The 17,038-nt window shown below is 37.8% G+C and overlaps 1 protein-coding gene across 5 annotated transcripts in view; it reads right to left on the bottom strand.

The window, feature by feature from the left end:
• Positions 1-2,663: 2,663 nt before the first annotated feature.
• Positions 2,664-17,038, bottom strand: part of RAP1A (RAP1A, member of RAS oncogene family) — a 79,029-nt gene continuing 64,654 nt past the window's right edge. For all 5 annotated transcript variants that reach the window (XM_042953420.1, XM_042953417.1, XM_042953418.1 and 2 more), the window contains 5 exons: positions 16,073-16,129; positions 13,613-13,753; positions 11,862-12,005; positions 6,980-7,095; positions 2,664-3,361 (listed from right to left, as the gene is read on the bottom strand). In XM_042953420.1, coding sequence (XP_042809354.1) covers positions 7,009-7,095; positions 11,862-12,005; positions 13,613-13,753; positions 16,073-16,102 — 402 coding nt within the window. In that variant the 5' untranslated portion in view covers positions 16,103-16,129 and the 3' untranslated portion in view covers positions 2,664-3,361; positions 6,980-7,008. The remainder of the gene's footprint in view (positions 3,362-6,979; positions 7,096-11,861; positions 12,006-13,612; positions 13,754-16,072; positions 16,130-17,038) is intronic.

The raw sequence follows: 17,038 nt of genomic DNA, 5'->3' as shown, positions 1-17,038 counted from the left end.
TCCTCCAAATACCTGACAATGTCTTCACACTTTGGTTTCACAACACACATATAATTTATAAGAGCATATTTTCTGTCTTCTAACATTCTACTGCGATTGCTTATCAATGAAAATACGGAGGTAACCTTTCTTTCTGTCCCTCAGTCCTAAAAAGGAAAATGAGATACGTGAACTGACAAATATAGGTGTCCCTGATGAGGAAAATGAGGCAAAATACTGAAATGGGGCAGGTCCAGTGATGATGTTCATATATGGAGAAAAATAGCTCCCAAGTAACCTGTCTTAAATGATGCTGGTAATAAAATAAAGATCAGCACCTTCCCAAGGATTAACTTTTCCCAAGTACATTCTAATTTCAAAGAAACAGACCCTTTCACTGAGGAGTAAAAGGTGGCCAGTCATGATGGCACATCGAGAGGCCAAAGAGAAACTATTTCAAAGCTGTAGGGGAGAGAGGATAACATGCCAACACCCATATTTCTCCTAACATTCCTAAGAGAACTAACTCTGTGACCACGGCTTAATAAATGACAGTATTTTCACATCTTTGATGAATTTCTTACTTCTCTCCCCTGCCCGGTAGATTTCAAATTCTTGAGGAAAGGCCTTTACGCCTCTTTGTGAGGCAAGCAGTGTTTATTTATAAGAACAGATGGATTGAATTCATACTATTCATTCAAGGCTTGTAAAAGTATTAACTGATACTGAAGCTCCCCCTGGTGGAGGGTAAAATTATAGATGATGTATTTACTGTTTTGTTTCTAAAACTAGATTGGGGGGAGCACTAGAAAGCCATTAAAGTCGTTCGTGCTTTAGTGGGGAAAAACCATCAACTGGGATGTCAAGCCTCCTTTAAATGATATGTTACTCATATGACTAAAGCCATCATGCTTTAAAGAGTCACAAATACGAACATACCAGTTCTTGGATATTTAGCGTATGAGAGTCACAGAGAATATCCTTGAGGACTTTTGGATTTTTCAGCTACATAAGATACACCAAGTACATCTTAGTTTCAGGCACCCTCCTCTCTGGAACCAAGACTGCAGAGTCCACAGAGGGACCACATAAAAGCGCACCCAGCTCCCTTCCTGACAGGATGCCTTTCCACCTGGCTCAGCAGAGGCAGGTTTTGCTGAGATAGTACTGCGCCTCTGATTTCAGCAGGCCCTGTTCTGTGTGCTGCTGTGTGCCACCGGGGCGTTTTTCTTCGCGCTTCTGACTTCATCCCAAGTGGACTGGAGAAGAGGGTCACCAAGGAGCAGACTGGAGCTTGGGAGTTATTCTTAATGATCCCTATTGATCTGGCAAATAACCACACAATCTATGTAACAGGTAATGTTTGGCAATTTTTACTTATGTGTGAGATGTTTGTCTATGATTTTAAGTCGAAAGGAGTGTTTGAGAGGTGAGTTTTTAAGCAGAGTGACTCTAGAGGACCTTAATATATGCCACCTTGACCTGGACACACTGGCCCTAACACTTCACTTACTTACTTTCGATTTATTGCATTCATTAGATTTTTGGCCCCTCAATCCCAGATGTATGTGTAACTGGATCAGGAGAAAGTATCAGTTAACTAAATGTATTAGAACTCAAACTCAAAAGAATACAGTTTCCAATTTTCTTTCTTTTCTTTTTTCTTCCTTTTTTTTTTTTTTTTTTCCCATAATATCTTAACATTTTCTCAGGTTGGTCAGAGCTTACATTTGAAATCTTATTCTTAAATCTCAACTTAGCAGCTTATGGACTGACCACATTCCTGGAAAGTCTCAGCGAGGCATGAACACTACTTCATACCTAGTTGCAACGAGACAGTATCTAGATCCCTGAGCAGTGATGCAGACTTTCTAGGACTCATCTCCTCCTCAGTATTCAGGGACAAGGCACAGGGTTTCCTAAGCTGGTTTCTCTCCTTTGCCAGCACCTGACCGGCCCGAACAGGCTATCGTGCTCCTCTGTGGAGAGCACATCAGTCATATATGGTCACCCTAGATTCATGTCCTCATTAAGCGCCATCTTTGTAAAAACAGAGAAAATTGGGAAGGAAAAGAAAAGCACCACTATACAGCCAGCTAAACTTTTAACTTAGCAATCGTTTCCACACTATGACTACTATACTATTTCACATGTAGTCAAAGCAAAAGCAAACTGACAACATTCTTTACATGCTTTTTCACTTTTTCCTACTTCTTTCAAATTCTTCAATCTATCATAAAGCAAATTTGAAAATTCTTTCATAACATTTCGTTGGTGGGCTTCTACCCAACAAATTAACAATGACAGAAGGATTCCCCTGATGAAATGACAAGCTGTGGAAGATCTGAAATAGTAAAGTTAACCCCTGATACAGTATTAAACTTATTTTTACATATAAAAATAATACACAGTGGGATATTTTATTCAATAAGATACAATCTTTAAGATCAAGAGAGAATATACAAAACTATTCTATGTAGTCTGATGTGATTTGCTGTATAGTAGGAATAAATACATCTGGAACAGAAAGTGTGATGTCTGTTCTTAGAGAAACCAGCAATTACTGAGGGGTTTAAAGCCAAGTGTTGTGCAGGTACCAGGCATAAAAGCACATTGAAACAATGTGACCATTATAAAATAAAAGTCTTAAATCTATAAACAATAACAAAAACACACAAACCAAATGAAAATGTACTAAAATTTAATCATCCATAAAAGCTGTAATTTAATCTGACAGTAAAACACAAGAAGCAATATTAGAGTTGGTTTAGTATATTATATATTTTAGCTTTGAAAGCCATAGAAATCAGTTATCCCAGTTTTTTTTTCCTATAAAAGACCCATTTTTCCAAAGCATTATGCACAAACAATTTTAATTAGAATATAATGACAGAATGATATTTCATAATTTTTTAAATATAAAATGAAGTCAATGACTCAAAAAGTTATCTGCTGCAATGAGTTTGAGGGGAAATTTCATAATCTATATCATTACAGATATAAAGTATAATGGTTCAACTTTTTAGTGCTTGACAGGGAGGAATCATGATAAAAAGGTCAATATGAAATCATCTGATTATAGTAGCAATATCTAACATTTGAAATGCATCCATGCTCTTTTGTATAATCATATTAGAGTCAAGTATATTTATTTTCACATCTGTTATAACTGCTATTGCAAAGGAGAAATACTATTGTCTTATTTTCCAAGAGATATACACAGAGCAATTTTTTTTCTCCAGGGAGTTTGTGCAAACCAATACAAGATTTAAATTCTTCACATAATATATAAAACAGGAGAAGCCTCTTCATCAGATTTAATTTTTGAAGGTCTGGAATGCTGGCACTTCCCAATTAGGCAACAGTTCTTCATTCCTGTAATCTAGAACATCGAATAGAGATATACATATATATACACACATATATATGTATACATATACAGATACATACATACACATATGTATATACATATGTATATATATGTATACATTCATACATATACGAACATATATATACGTATACATACATACATATATATACACACACGTATATATGTGTATATATGTATATATGTGTATATGAATCTCTTGAGGTCAGAAAATGGTAGTGAACGAGCAGATATTTAATAATATACAAAGAAACAGACTTTGGCTGATTGTTACTTGACAAATTATACTAAACAGCTACAGTAACAGGGCTATTTTAAATTTTTTTTTTTTTTTCAACGTTTTTTTATTTATTTTTGGGACAGAGAGAGACAGAGCATGAACGGGGGAGGGGCAGAGAGAGAGGGAGACACAGAATCGGAAACAGGCTCCAGGCTCCGAGCCATCAGCCCAGAGCCTGACGCGGGGCTCGAACTCACGGACCGCGAGATCGTGACCTGGCTGAAGTCGGACGCTTAACCGACTGCGCCACCCAGGCGCCCCAGTAACAGGGCTATTTTAAACTCCCTTTAAAAATGTTTAAAAAATAGTTTGATTGCTTTCACAATCTGACAGTCCTGTCTGTAAAGCGGAAAACAGTGATTACTTTATTTCTATCCCATTATCATCTTATTTTTAAAAGTTCCTTTTCCAAAAAGGAAATGACACCTGTGCATAAAATTTTTTTAACCATTTCAGTACTATAGAATATTAGGATTACCACTTCTTTTTTTTTTAAGTTTATTTATTCTGAGAGAGAGAGAGAGAGGGAGGGAGGGAGGGAGGGAGGGAGATAATGAATAGGGGAGGGACAGAGAGGAAGAGACAGAATCCCAAGCAGTCCCCACACTGACAGCACAGAGCCCGACACGGGGCTTGAACTCATGAACCGTGAGATCATGACCTGAGCCGAGGTCAAGAGTCAGACGCTTAACCGACTGAGCCACCCAGGCGCCCAGGACTACCACCTCTAATACTGGACAGAAGAGAGGACACAGAAAGAGCTGATCCCCGTGTGCAAAGGTGGAAGACTCAACGTTAGTGGTACTGCTCAGTAGAAAAAAATTAGGTTAAAGAAAGAATTTCCTGAAAATGAATTTCTTCTCTCCTAGTCTTTAAAAATGGGACATACTGAAAAGAGATTAACATGCTTCAATACAATCTTGCTTAAAGGGTAAAGCCAGATAAACTGCCCTCAACATTCATGTACTCTTACTAAACATATACAGAACTACTTAAACGTACCCCCGACCTTTGTACTTTTTAAATGAGATCAACATGGCACTTCCAGTCTATAACCACTCTGTGATTTCTTTGCTCTGCAAAGTATTCCGATCACTAAAGAAATGACTTATTTGTTATTATCCACAGAGATCTCAGGTGACTTATTGAATATATTGTTAAGCTGAATTATATATCAAAGCCTAAGAATTTATGCAACAGGATGAAAGTCTTGTTTCCAGATCTAGGCCAAGATCTCTCTCATCTAAGGTAAAACACAACATATGAAGGAATCTTCACAACAGGCCAGGAGACGGCACCTCTTCCCTTAAACGTAAGCTAAAAGAGATTTTCTGAGAACTGGAAATTAAACTAGGGTCAGCTAAGGTAATGGCATCAACAAGACAGCCAACTACAAGAGAGTTAAAGAATATAGATCAGAACAGGAACTGGAGTCCTCTTTTTCCTACCTGTGTACCCTTACCCAAACACACACACCAGCAAATTTTAAAATAATCACCTTCAGGGAGCTAATGATTTACAGTTATTGAATCAAGATTTCACTAAGAGCCTAAAGCAAACATTCGACCAGAAGCTATCTTTCCCAAATCCAAGTACCGAAGGCAAACCCCTGCTGTTTCCTCCTTTCTGCCCATTTTCCTCTACCTTCATTTAAGAAGGGGATACAATTACTCAGTTGTTTCCCTGAAGAGAATGATTCAACCAAGTCTCTGAGGAAGCACGTGTTAGTTAATCTGGTGCTCTGAAAGAGGTAATCTGCTCAATGGACCCAAGAGACTTACAAAACAGTGTAACCAACTCTCAAGTGGGAACAGCAGACTTTCCTCTAACCTGACAAAATTAGTAATAGGCACATAACCAGCATTAAATTACATCATAAATCCACTTCATGAAAATATTCTTTTATGGTATGGTTTAAAGAGTTCATGAAGACAAAGCAGAAACTGTTCAGGGGATTTAATATAAATAGAGAAAAAAACCCCAAATGGTCCCGCAGGGCCTGGTTTCTCAATTGGTAGGCAGCTTCAATGCTGCCACTAATTTCTCTCCAATGGTTTCACTTAATGGAAACTTAAGTGGTACTTACTACTTAGAAGCCTATAGACAAAACATTTCAAAGAAGTCAACCTATACCTATAAAGAAATGACTACCAAAACATACTACCACATATCTAGTGGAACGGCTTTAGTTAAAAGACTGACAATATCAAATCTGGGGAGGATATGGAACTCAAAAACTGCTACTAGACGTGTAAACTGGTACAACTACTTTGAAAACCTTTTTAGAGGTATCTGCTAAAACTATCAGTTATATGGTATTAGACTGGTCATTTCATTCATACACACACACACACACACACACACACACACACACACACACACACAAACACACCAAACAGAAATGATGCACATGTGAATAAAGACTCATGCAAAAATGCACAGAATTAGCCATACTGGTTCTTGAAAAGAACCCAAATGTCCATTAGTAGCAGAATATATAAATATATTGCTAGTACAGTTACATGATAAAAATGAACTACTGCCATATGCAACAAGGATAATTCTCGAAAACATATTTTTAGTAAAAGTAGACATAATACTGGCTTTTCTAAATGTTAAGTTCAAAGAGAGGCAAAACTAACTATGATGTTAGGAATCAGGGTAGGGGTTACATTGGATAGGAATGACTTTTTTTTTTTTAACATTTACTTATTTTTGAGAGACAGAGAGAGAGCACATGAGCAGAGGAGGGGCAGAGAGAGAGAAGGAGACACAGAATCTGAAGCAGGCTCCAGGCTCTGAGCAAGCTGTCAGCACAGAGACTGATGCGGGGCTCGAACCCACAAACCATGAGATCATGACTTGAGCTGAAGTCGGATGCTCAACCGACAGAGCCACCCAAGCACCCCATGGTAGGAATGACCATTATTGATACACACAGGGGTGTTCACTTTGAAATAATTAATTAAATGTGCACTTCAGCAATTTGTTTCAGAATGAACCATGTTCCACTTTAATGTGGCATGAATTTAGGAGTCACCCTGGATGGCATTCTATTCATTCAAACACTATTTTTTGAGTTCCCATTCTGTACCTGGCACTGGGGACACAGTGGTGAACAAAACATACATGGTCCTTGCCCTCCAACAGCTTCTTCTCACAGGGAGAGAGACAAATTATCAACAGATGAAGAGATCTACGAGCTATAGGTCCCATTTACAAGTTACAGAAACTGGAAATACCCTAACAGGTGGAACAGGAAGTGGTTTGGGTTGGGGAAAGCCCGAAATAAGAGCATGAGAAAGGCATCTGTTCTGCTTTTGGTACCTTACCTGGCTCAGAGCTGCTGCTTACTGTGGGTCTAAAGCAGCAGACATGATTTCTTTTTAGGCTTCTTCTTTTCCACTGGTGTTTTTCTATTTATCTGTCTGACCAGGTCATAAAATATCTAAATAGAAACAAGAAAAAAAGTCTTATTCAACAACCATTTGAGATCTTGCTCACAAAACAATCCTGGTTCTGGTAGATGTTATTTTGCTCTTGGATCTCTGTTTGCTGCTTTGTTTTTAATGGCAGGTTTCTTAGAGGCCCCAGGTGACCTCAGGGTAAAGCAGGACTCACCAATTTACCATAAGGGAAATACATGTACTCTAAGACATTCAATATCAACCTAAGGAAAAAAAAAATTAGTTGTGAAAAATATGGTAGTGAAGTTAAATTCTTCATGGAATCTTCTATGCTTCAAAACATAATTATTAAGGGAACAGTTAATGCTCAACTTGAATCTTCACATTTACTTTATGTTTAGAAAACTTCAAATTCACACTAAGTTGCAAGAATAATACCAAGGACTGGTGTATATTCTTTACTCGGATGCACCAATGACATTTTGTCATGTGTACTTTATCATTTCTCTCTAGACATATTCTCTCTTATTTTCTACACCATTTGAGAGCACTCTGCATACAATGGGTCCTTAAATGGGTGAGTATGTACCTCCTAAAAACAAGGATATTCTTAGATAGCCATGTTAGTTATCATGCTTACTACATTTAAGCACGGATATGTTACTCTGTATCATCTACACTGCAGATCCCCATCTTATCAGTTATCCCAATAATGTCTTTGAGAGTAATTCCTTCTCCTCACCACCGCAAATGGATCCATCATCGGATCACACACTGCATGTCATTTTAATCTTTTAAAATCAGTTCTTCAGCCTTCGTCTCTCATGACATTGTTATTTCTGAAAACTGATGGCTAGTAACTTTATAGAATTTCAGTTTGGGTTTGTCTGATGTTTCCTCATGATTAGATTCACGTTATAGATTTTGGGCTGTAATAGGACAAAAGAGATAATGTGTTCCTCTCAGGATATCATACGTAAAAAAGCACATGGTTTTCGTTTCCCGCTTTTTGGTGATGTTAATTTTGGCTAAAGTGAAAAATAAAGTGTGTGACCACAATTTGAAGTGACAAATACATCTTCATTACAACATTTCTATTAATACATCTTTTGGGTTCATTCTGGATGAAAAATGCAAGGCATCAAAGACAAAAATACAACAGTACTTATTTCACAGAAGCAGACTATTTTAATTCTGATGTATTTCTATGTTTCATAGTGCTAAGTATGCCAAAGTGTTGGAACAATTAAACAAATCAGCTGAATTTGGTTCTTTGCTATGAAATGCAAATACTCACTAATGACCTGGAATAGAAGCAAATACCGCAGAATCTCCTTACTATTACTGATTTGTGATAAATCGTGCTTTGTAGAAGTGTATCAAAAGGTCCTACCTTTTAGGGGCATTATAGGGACAAATGACACAATCTGAATATGCACTGAACATGGGCTGTATGAATAACAATTTTCTTGATTTTAATAACTGTGTTGTGGTTGTGTAAGAAAATGTCTTTGATCTAAGAGTACAGACACTAACATATTTAGGAGTAAAGAAGTGTGATATATAAACACTGACAAAATGTTAACTGGTGAATCTGGAGGAAGAGTAAACAGAAATTCTTATTGTTCTTACATATTTTCAATAAATTTTAAAATATTTTTAAAATCATTGGTTTCCATTTCTTTAAGACGGTGCTCAGATAAAACAATTTCTATTTACTTTTTAAAATGGTCCTCAGATTAGAAGACTAAATCGTTAAAAAGAAAAAAAAAAAAAACACTACTCAGTGATTTATCCCAAAGCTGTAAGTGATTCGTTTATATTTTTTTCTTTCTGCTTTATCCTCCCCACTCCCATCTTCTTCAAACCATTTAACTTCTCTATTATCTTATTTCTAAGAAAGTTAAAAACACAGGATATATGGACAACATGGCAGTTTGTTTCACAACTCTGAAACCCTTTAAAAACCTAATGTGGAAAAGCCACAAACAGGTTCTCCTTTGTTCCCTAGCCTCAATGAAGAAGCTGTAAGATAAAAAATAAGTAAATGGATAAACTAAAATAGTCGAAGAATCAAAACCACACGTTTGTTCATGCCAGCAGTTCTGGGTGTCTGGGACTACACTGATTGATTTTGTAATAATATCCTCAACAACTTTGGCAAACACTGCCCACCTCACAGCCACGGCTGGTTATATGATGAAGGCAAGTGCGAACTATAGTTAAGTATTTGGTTAGATATGCTCAGGGTCCTCAGCCTAGGTTCTTCCCCATTTCTCTGAACTACAGAAAAATCTAAAGGGAACACAGAGGAGTTCCTCAAACCCTCTGCCATTCTCAGTTGGGATGTCTTGATGTATTTCAAGATTATTATTCCAGCCTCAGCAAAGAACAATTAGTTCTTGATTAAGACTGATGTGATTCTGGTATTGCTATGTCCTAGTTCCAGAACATACCAAAAATGGTGTGGATAAGAGTTAAAACATATATACATTCTGATGTAGGTATCAGAGAATTAGAGGGCTACTTAGCCAAGCAGTATGTCCCCGTGTGATTTCAAATTTTTAAGTCCAACAGAAATCACTCATATATTTACAAAGCATTAGCTGTCGGAGGATAGCTGTTTCTATCAAAGGAACTCTGTAGCTGGATTATCAGGCTATAAAGAGAGAGACATTAAAAGAAACTCAAACATTATACTCTAGCATGAAATTTGTATGTCCCTCAAAAGAGTTAAGATCCTTAAACTAGCTAATCTATTCCATTTTGTTTTACTGCTTCCATTTTTGTCTAATAAAGCCTCACGTCGAGGGCTGACTGGAACAAGACTGTCCTGAAAAAGGACCTCTGCTGCACTGGAAACTGCACCCAGAGAGAGGTGCAGCAAGCGGCACGGGGGTTCCCACAAACATGGGATGCTTAAAAGGTAAGGAACACCTCCTGTCTGCTGTGCTCACTGGACCCTGGCCCAACCCAGCCCCAGCTGAGCCCTATGAACTTGGTGGGTAGGTACCAGTGAGAGCGAGAACAGGGACAGCAAGGAGCCAGATCCCTAAGACCAATCATCCTGCAGATGGTGACCCTGCTCTACTGTTTCCCTATCCAAGCTCATGCATCAATCCTAATGCTTTTTATCTCAAAGTGCTTTTTTTGAGAAAAGACTGCACTAAAACTTAAAATTTTATGAGCCACATTTTTCAAAATAACATCTGTGAAGCTGTAATTCCACAACAGAGAAAGCTGAAGCTAAAAGCATATCATACTTCCTTTTTGTTTACTTGGCAGTGAAAAAGAAATGACAGGTGAAGATCTCACTAGGACTTGTTCTCCACTAGGAGGTAAATTTTAGGGCAGGAACAGTGTCTGGATGACTACTACCCCAATGCCTAACACACTGCCAGACACAGAGGCACACAAAAAATGAAATGAAATTTATCAATTTTTATGTGCTTATAAAAATTGGTTTTACCTGTAAGAGCAAGCTTTGACATTCTTGGTTATTTGAAAACAGGATTTGCAGCAAGCTTAATTTTTTTGCCTGTCAGATGTTGAAAGTAACTCAGTCATTTTAAAACTCAGACAACAGTGGGGCTCCTGGGTGGCTCAATCAATTGAGTGTCTTACTTCAGCTCGGGTCATGATCTCCCGCTACGTGAGTTTGGGCCCCGCATAGAGCTCTCTGCTGTCAGCACAGAGCCCGTTTCAGATCCTCTGTCAATGTCCCCCCCACCCCTCCCCCTGCTTACACTCTCCCTCTCAAAATAAATAAATATTAAAAAAAAAACTCAGACAGTAGTCCACAACTATAATAATATTAAGTCAACGAAAAGTGACCTACAGAAGCAAAGGCCAGAGAGGAATAGCAAACGCACAGGATGCGGATAACCTAATGCACTCTCAACTCTCACCCATGTTGTAAATGAACTGAATTCTGCCTGACTGCCTGTGATGCCACAAATGACCAGCAAACTGGCAAGTGAAGACTTCTGCGCTACTGTGGAAGAAAGAAGCCTACTCTGGTTTTTGTTTTTGTTTTTTTAAAAAAGCTTATGTTAAAACTAACAGATGCAAAGACAATCTCTTAAATTTTGGTTGGTTGGTGGGGGCAGGTGGACCTGGGCTGATCTTTTAGGGATCCAGTAGGGTATTGGATTTACACCCAGGCAGGCGGGTGTACTTGTTAAGCATTCCTGTCACAGCTATGTTCTCAAGATAGTGGAAAGCTTGAGTCATGGACAAAAAAAGCCTTGTGCACCTGCTGTTATCAGGCCTCAATGACTGGGTGAACTACAGTTCCATATCCATGCTCCCAAAACCTCCTTTTGAGTCAGAAACCAAAGGAAAGCAGGACTCAAAACACCCAACTCTGTGATATCCATGAGGTAATAACTGTATAACATAAGTTGATAAGCTCAATAACTACTTTGATTTTTGTATTTTCCTACTTGACTTTACAACCTCTTCACACATATGTGCATAGGTAACTGTTACAATACAAGGGTAATATAACACTTCTCACCTACCGCATATCATTCAGAAGCTTAGTGGGACTTTAAACACATTGTTTAACTTAAACTTTCTCTATGCCGATAAGGTAAACATAAGTGTCCTCATTAGTCATCAAAGTGATGTTATGCAAGTGAAGGAATATGGTTTCTAGCAATTACCTAGAGTTCTGTATAAACTGACAGAATCAAGACTGCTTAGAACAAATTTTTTTCTTCAAAAAACTTGGTTTTGGCTGTTAACTTAAAAGAAAGGTAACTAAAAAGGCACTTGTTTGTGCTGCCTAGCAGATGTAGGTTACCTCATTAACGTTGATCTTTGACTTTGCAGAAGATTCTAAAAAGGCACAGTTACACCACTGTCTTGCTAAATTCTGACCCTGTTCTTTGCCAACTACTCGCTCATCTTCCAGGTCACATTTATTGCCAACCAAAATCATTGGAACCTGTGGGAAGGACAAAACATAATATGAGCACTAGCATACTTGTTACTCTTCTAAGTAAGCAACTACCTGTCACCAATTGAAATGGATTAATTAGGATCGTAAGCTTCACCAAGTACTTAAAGAAATAATATGTACTGTATGCGTATTGAGGGAAAGAAGGTAGATGGAGGGAGAAGAGACAGAAAAAATATGGAAGAGACCCTACTATGCTCACTTGCTAAATTATTTTAAGGTTATAATCGCAACAGTGTCATGTGGACTACTACTAATAGCTGAATTCCAAGTACAAAAATCTGAAGGGAAAGGCAGCTCCTGCAATACAGAGAAGAATGTCTCCACTGGTCCTAAGCGTGGTTTAAGTGCTTCACCTCACAGGTCCAACGAACACCAGAAGTAGTGGCAAGACCAACCCCAAGCGACAGGTTCTACTTCTGTATCTGACGTCCAGATCTGAAGACCAGTTTAGGTGAGATGCTAAAAAAGGACAAACAATGAAAATACAGCCGCGAAGCAGCTATGCCTTCCCTTTCTCCCCATGCCAGAAATGCTGTCCCAACTGCCAATTAAACAAGTCGCTAACAAAACTGTGTAACGTCCTTAGATAAAAGGTGTCCACAGAACAAAGTCATCTGTGAGGTGATGGACACTACACCCAAGAAAGGACTGAAGGCACATGTGGATCTTGTGTCCCAAACAATCATCACAAGTCAGGCGAAACATACTAGACCTACAGCTCCATCTTTTTCAGTTATTACACGGAATAGAGAGGTTCACATTACCAGAGTTCAGTGATTTGCATGTAATTGCCTACGAAAACAGAAGCCTCTTCGATAAATTAGTCATGGCAAAGAAGAGAACTATTCATTAGGTTACGGTTGGTAATGAGTCATATGGTAGAAATCCCTTCCGCCTACAGTATTACCCAAAGTTGAGGTCCTGAGCAGGTGCATATGTTCCCATTAATAATGAGAGAGAACACAGGAAAACAGAAAGAAAGGTACACATGAAATTTTATATCCCAATTTAGACAACTGAAAAGGAACTCTCTGTAGTTCAAAATTGAGGTAAACATGTAAAATATGTATTTCATCTTTGCAAAAAGGTACAACAGCAATGATGCCATTCATCAAATAAGAATTCTATAACAAAAATAAAATGCACAAAATATAAAAATGCAGCTAATGAAAATCCTCAACATAATTCAAAGGAAAACACTGTAAGTAAACACTACCAACAGAATTTTAGAAATGGAACATACCACTATGGTTCTTACTAATGTTCTCTGAACACTGTTTCTGACATAACTACCACCTTTCAAAGCTCAACTCGAGTCCCCCACTTCTTCTACCAAGTATTCTGACTCCTCTTCCTTGCCTACTGCATTTATTAACACACAGCACAATGAGCACTTTACCATACATGCCCTCCTTTTCTATCTTAGCATATAATTTGCAAGTAAATTTAGAAAGTTGTAAAAATTTTCTGATCACAGGGACTCTTTTAGGTATGTGGTAGATACCCTCCAAATCCTCTTAACAGAAAAACAGACACTTTTTATTTGGCCACAGAGAAAGAGCAGTATGTCTTATAGAGAGAAATATACTTACATCTTCTGTGTCCTTAACCCGTAAAATCTGTTCCCTCAGGTCCTGTAAGTCATTAAACGTGGACTGAGCTGTGATAGAATATACTAGTGCAAACCCTTGGCCATTCTTCATATACAAATCCCTCATTGCTGTAAATTGCTCCTATAATAAAAAAAAGTGCAATTATAAATATGATTTCTTGAGTGAATACTAGAACAATTTATATCAGAATAATCACGAAAGTGAGCTACTGAATTTTTTCCTACACGTTATCATGATAGGAAACCTAAGACCTATTTTACAGTTTCTAGAAACTGAGGTGAATGTTCTTGTTCCCTACTTACATGACTAGAAACCATGACAATGAACTGAAGAATCAGAAGGGAGATCTTAAACCACTTTAACACGGTTTTTCTGTCATTCAGAAAACTGTATGTAGGTCCCTTTTACATATAGATCCTAATTAAATTATTTTGATGCTACTAAAGATGACCTCCAAGAAGTATTGCTAGAAAAGAGAAGTCCCAAGTACTGAATCCTTAGGGCCTCCAATACTAAGGGGTTGGGAGATGAAGACGAATCAGGAAACGAGACTCAGGACTAACCAACGAGAGAGGGAGAAAGCCAACCAAGTGTTGCTTCCTGGAAGCCAAACGAATACAATTTGTACAGAGGGTAGTGATCAACTGAGTCAGAGGTTGCTGAAAAGTCCAAGGGAGCTGAGGATACATGCAGAGGGCAGATCATGAATAATGACAGTCCACCACAGACTTGAATCGATGTGAAAAGGGGGTTAGGATATGAGGATGATCAAAGACGATGGGATAAACGTACTGCAGGTTCCAGGGAAGTTGAAGGTATAAAAGGAAGTGAGAAGGAAAAACAAGAGGTGGTGAGTGGAGAAAGGGATGCTTGAAAATAAGATGAAGGCTGTGTCACAGTTATTGGTAATCACATAGTTTAGGGAAGACCATGGGCGTGAATGGCTGAAGCAGCACGGAGATCAAGACACTGATAGACCGGTGCACCTGGGTGGCTCCGTCGGTTGAAAAAAAGGAAAGAAAAGACACTGATAGGCCAAGGGAAATGGATCATCTATAATGCCATATAGATTCTATTTGGATACTAAAATCACCAAGAATTCTAACTGAAGCAGCGATGGAGAAAGTGAGCCAAAATCTTCAAGGAGTAAGGAGTGATCTGGGACACGATTAATGAACATCAACTACTTTCCAAGCTTCATGCAAGGCACTGGGGACACAGACAACTAAGATACTGGAGAAAGATATCTCCGGTAAAGAACTTCTTAATTTGGACAAGAGGAAGAAAAAAGAATCCTCACACACTTGTGGAGGTGATGAATGGGGTTAAGTATTCTTTAACTTTTGGGGTGTCTGGGAACACAGGGGAATGACTGCTGATTCAGAAGCTAAGGAAACTGGGGAGATGGAATTACAAAAGGGGGAGACAGTGAGTCAGCAGATCTAAGAAAGATGTAGTTCTAATGATCCCAAGCTTTCTCCTGGAATCAAGACCCATTTTCCCACAAAAGAATGGAAACATACAGTTTAATTAGTATTACAACTGCTCCAGCCTACTTACATGCTTTTCCTAATGACATGAAACTATATCATCTACGAAATTGTTTGGAAAATTTGTGCTAAATTTTAAACAACTTATAACATTTAAGAATAGCATCCATTTTAAAGCTTAGAACTGCCTAACAGGGAAAGTCTATATATATGTATATGGAGAAAAAAAAAAAAAATCGCTTAATGTGTGCATTCTTTTGTGGCAGTATAACAGGAAATCATCAGTAATTAATAACAAAATTATACAGGAGATGACAAAGGAAGGCAATGAAAATAAAAGCAAATACTTGGAGCTCATACTACATAACAGGCATTGTGCCAAGTGATTTATAATCATTATCTCATTTGATCATTATAAGCATGCTATGATATACTAATGTCATTATACAATACTCATTTAAAGAGGAGAAAAATGAGGCTCAAAATAATCCTGAAGATTTTTGTCAGATTTTCTGTCACCAGCCCCCTGGAATGTTAAAATGCTAATAAAAAAGCAAAAACAATTCTGATAAAAAACAGTGACTATGGTGCCAAGAGACAGATTCCTACCTTAGGGTAGGAATGAACCCAGAGAAATACCTACCTTAATTACAATTCTGGATTTAAAATATCTTTTGTTAAAAGCAGTAATAGGATAATCTTTACCTCCATATAAGGAGAAGATACCCAACACACACATTTGGGAGGTAAACCTGACATACAATTTGAGCCTGATACGTGGGTATTAAGTACATGTTGGAAGCAGCTGTAAGAAAATCTAAGAAGCCCTACCTTTAGGTAATTTCTTCTTAATCAGAGTGATTACTTTTACTTTACTCAGAGGAACTATTCAGATGACAAAATCTGTTCACTAACTAAAATTTATCAAAAAAAGAGAAAACATCCTTACTGTTCCTGCTGTGTCCAGGATCTCAAGCATACACTGTTGGCAATCTACTTCAACTTGCTGTTGGAGAAGGGAGGAAAAATGAAAAGTATTATCAAATCAAAATGTCAGTCTGTTTTCCTGCCACCTCTTCACTCCAAGTACCTATTAACAACTACAAAGCCTTTCTCCAGGAGTTTGCTATACTGGTTGAGACTTGACTTAGTGGAATAAAGAGCAGGAGGTCTCAAGCATGTTCTATTAATACTACAGAAGCAGGACCGCTAATGCTGAGTTTAGATAGTTTCTGACCACTGTAAACTGAGTAATGATTTTTGTTACTATTAGAAGGCAATGGTTATATTCTCTGTTTAAGAAAAATTACAATAGGTACAGTTCTGACAGAAATAAAAATGTATAAAAATATGTATATTTATATGATCTTTGAAGAAAAAGTATTAAATAGCTCAAAATACAGATAAGATTTTAGAGTAAAGAAAATTCAGCCAACTTACCACGTTCAAGTTGCTAAAGTTTTACTAAAATATACCCTAAATTTAATACATTGGAAAATTTTAAGAGATAAGGGGAGGGGCACCTAAGTGGTCAGTTAAGACTCTTGATTTTGGCTTAGGTTATGATCTCACAGTTCGTGACACAGAGCCCCACGTCGGGCCTGCTTGGGATTCTCTCTCCCTCTCTCTGCCCCTCCCCCACTCATGCTCTCTCAAACTAAATAAACTTAAAAAAAAAAAAAAGAGGTAAGGGGAACACAGAGGTGCTAAAAAGAGTAACACTGAACTCATATAGTCCTCAAGACTTTAAGAAAAAGGTACTTCTTTGGAAAAGCTGTGTGCATTAGGTGAAATTTTATATACTGAGTTGTAGTTCCCCAGTGTTTTATAACCTAAAAGAAGGTTGGACTAAAGACAGCAGGAACTATCAACTGTGCAGAAAATTTTTAATCAAGAAGGGATTTAAAAAAGTGTT

Source organism: Panthera leo, chromosome C1, assembly GCF_018350215.1.
Source record: "Panthera leo isolate Ple1 chromosome C1, P.leo_Ple1_pat1.1, whole genome shotgun sequence".
Lineage (NCBI taxonomy): Eukaryota > Metazoa > Chordata > Mammalia > Carnivora > Felidae > Panthera > Panthera leo.
The sequence above is the reverse complement of the archived record's forward strand: the minus strand, read 5'-3'. Positions and strand labels throughout refer to the sequence as shown.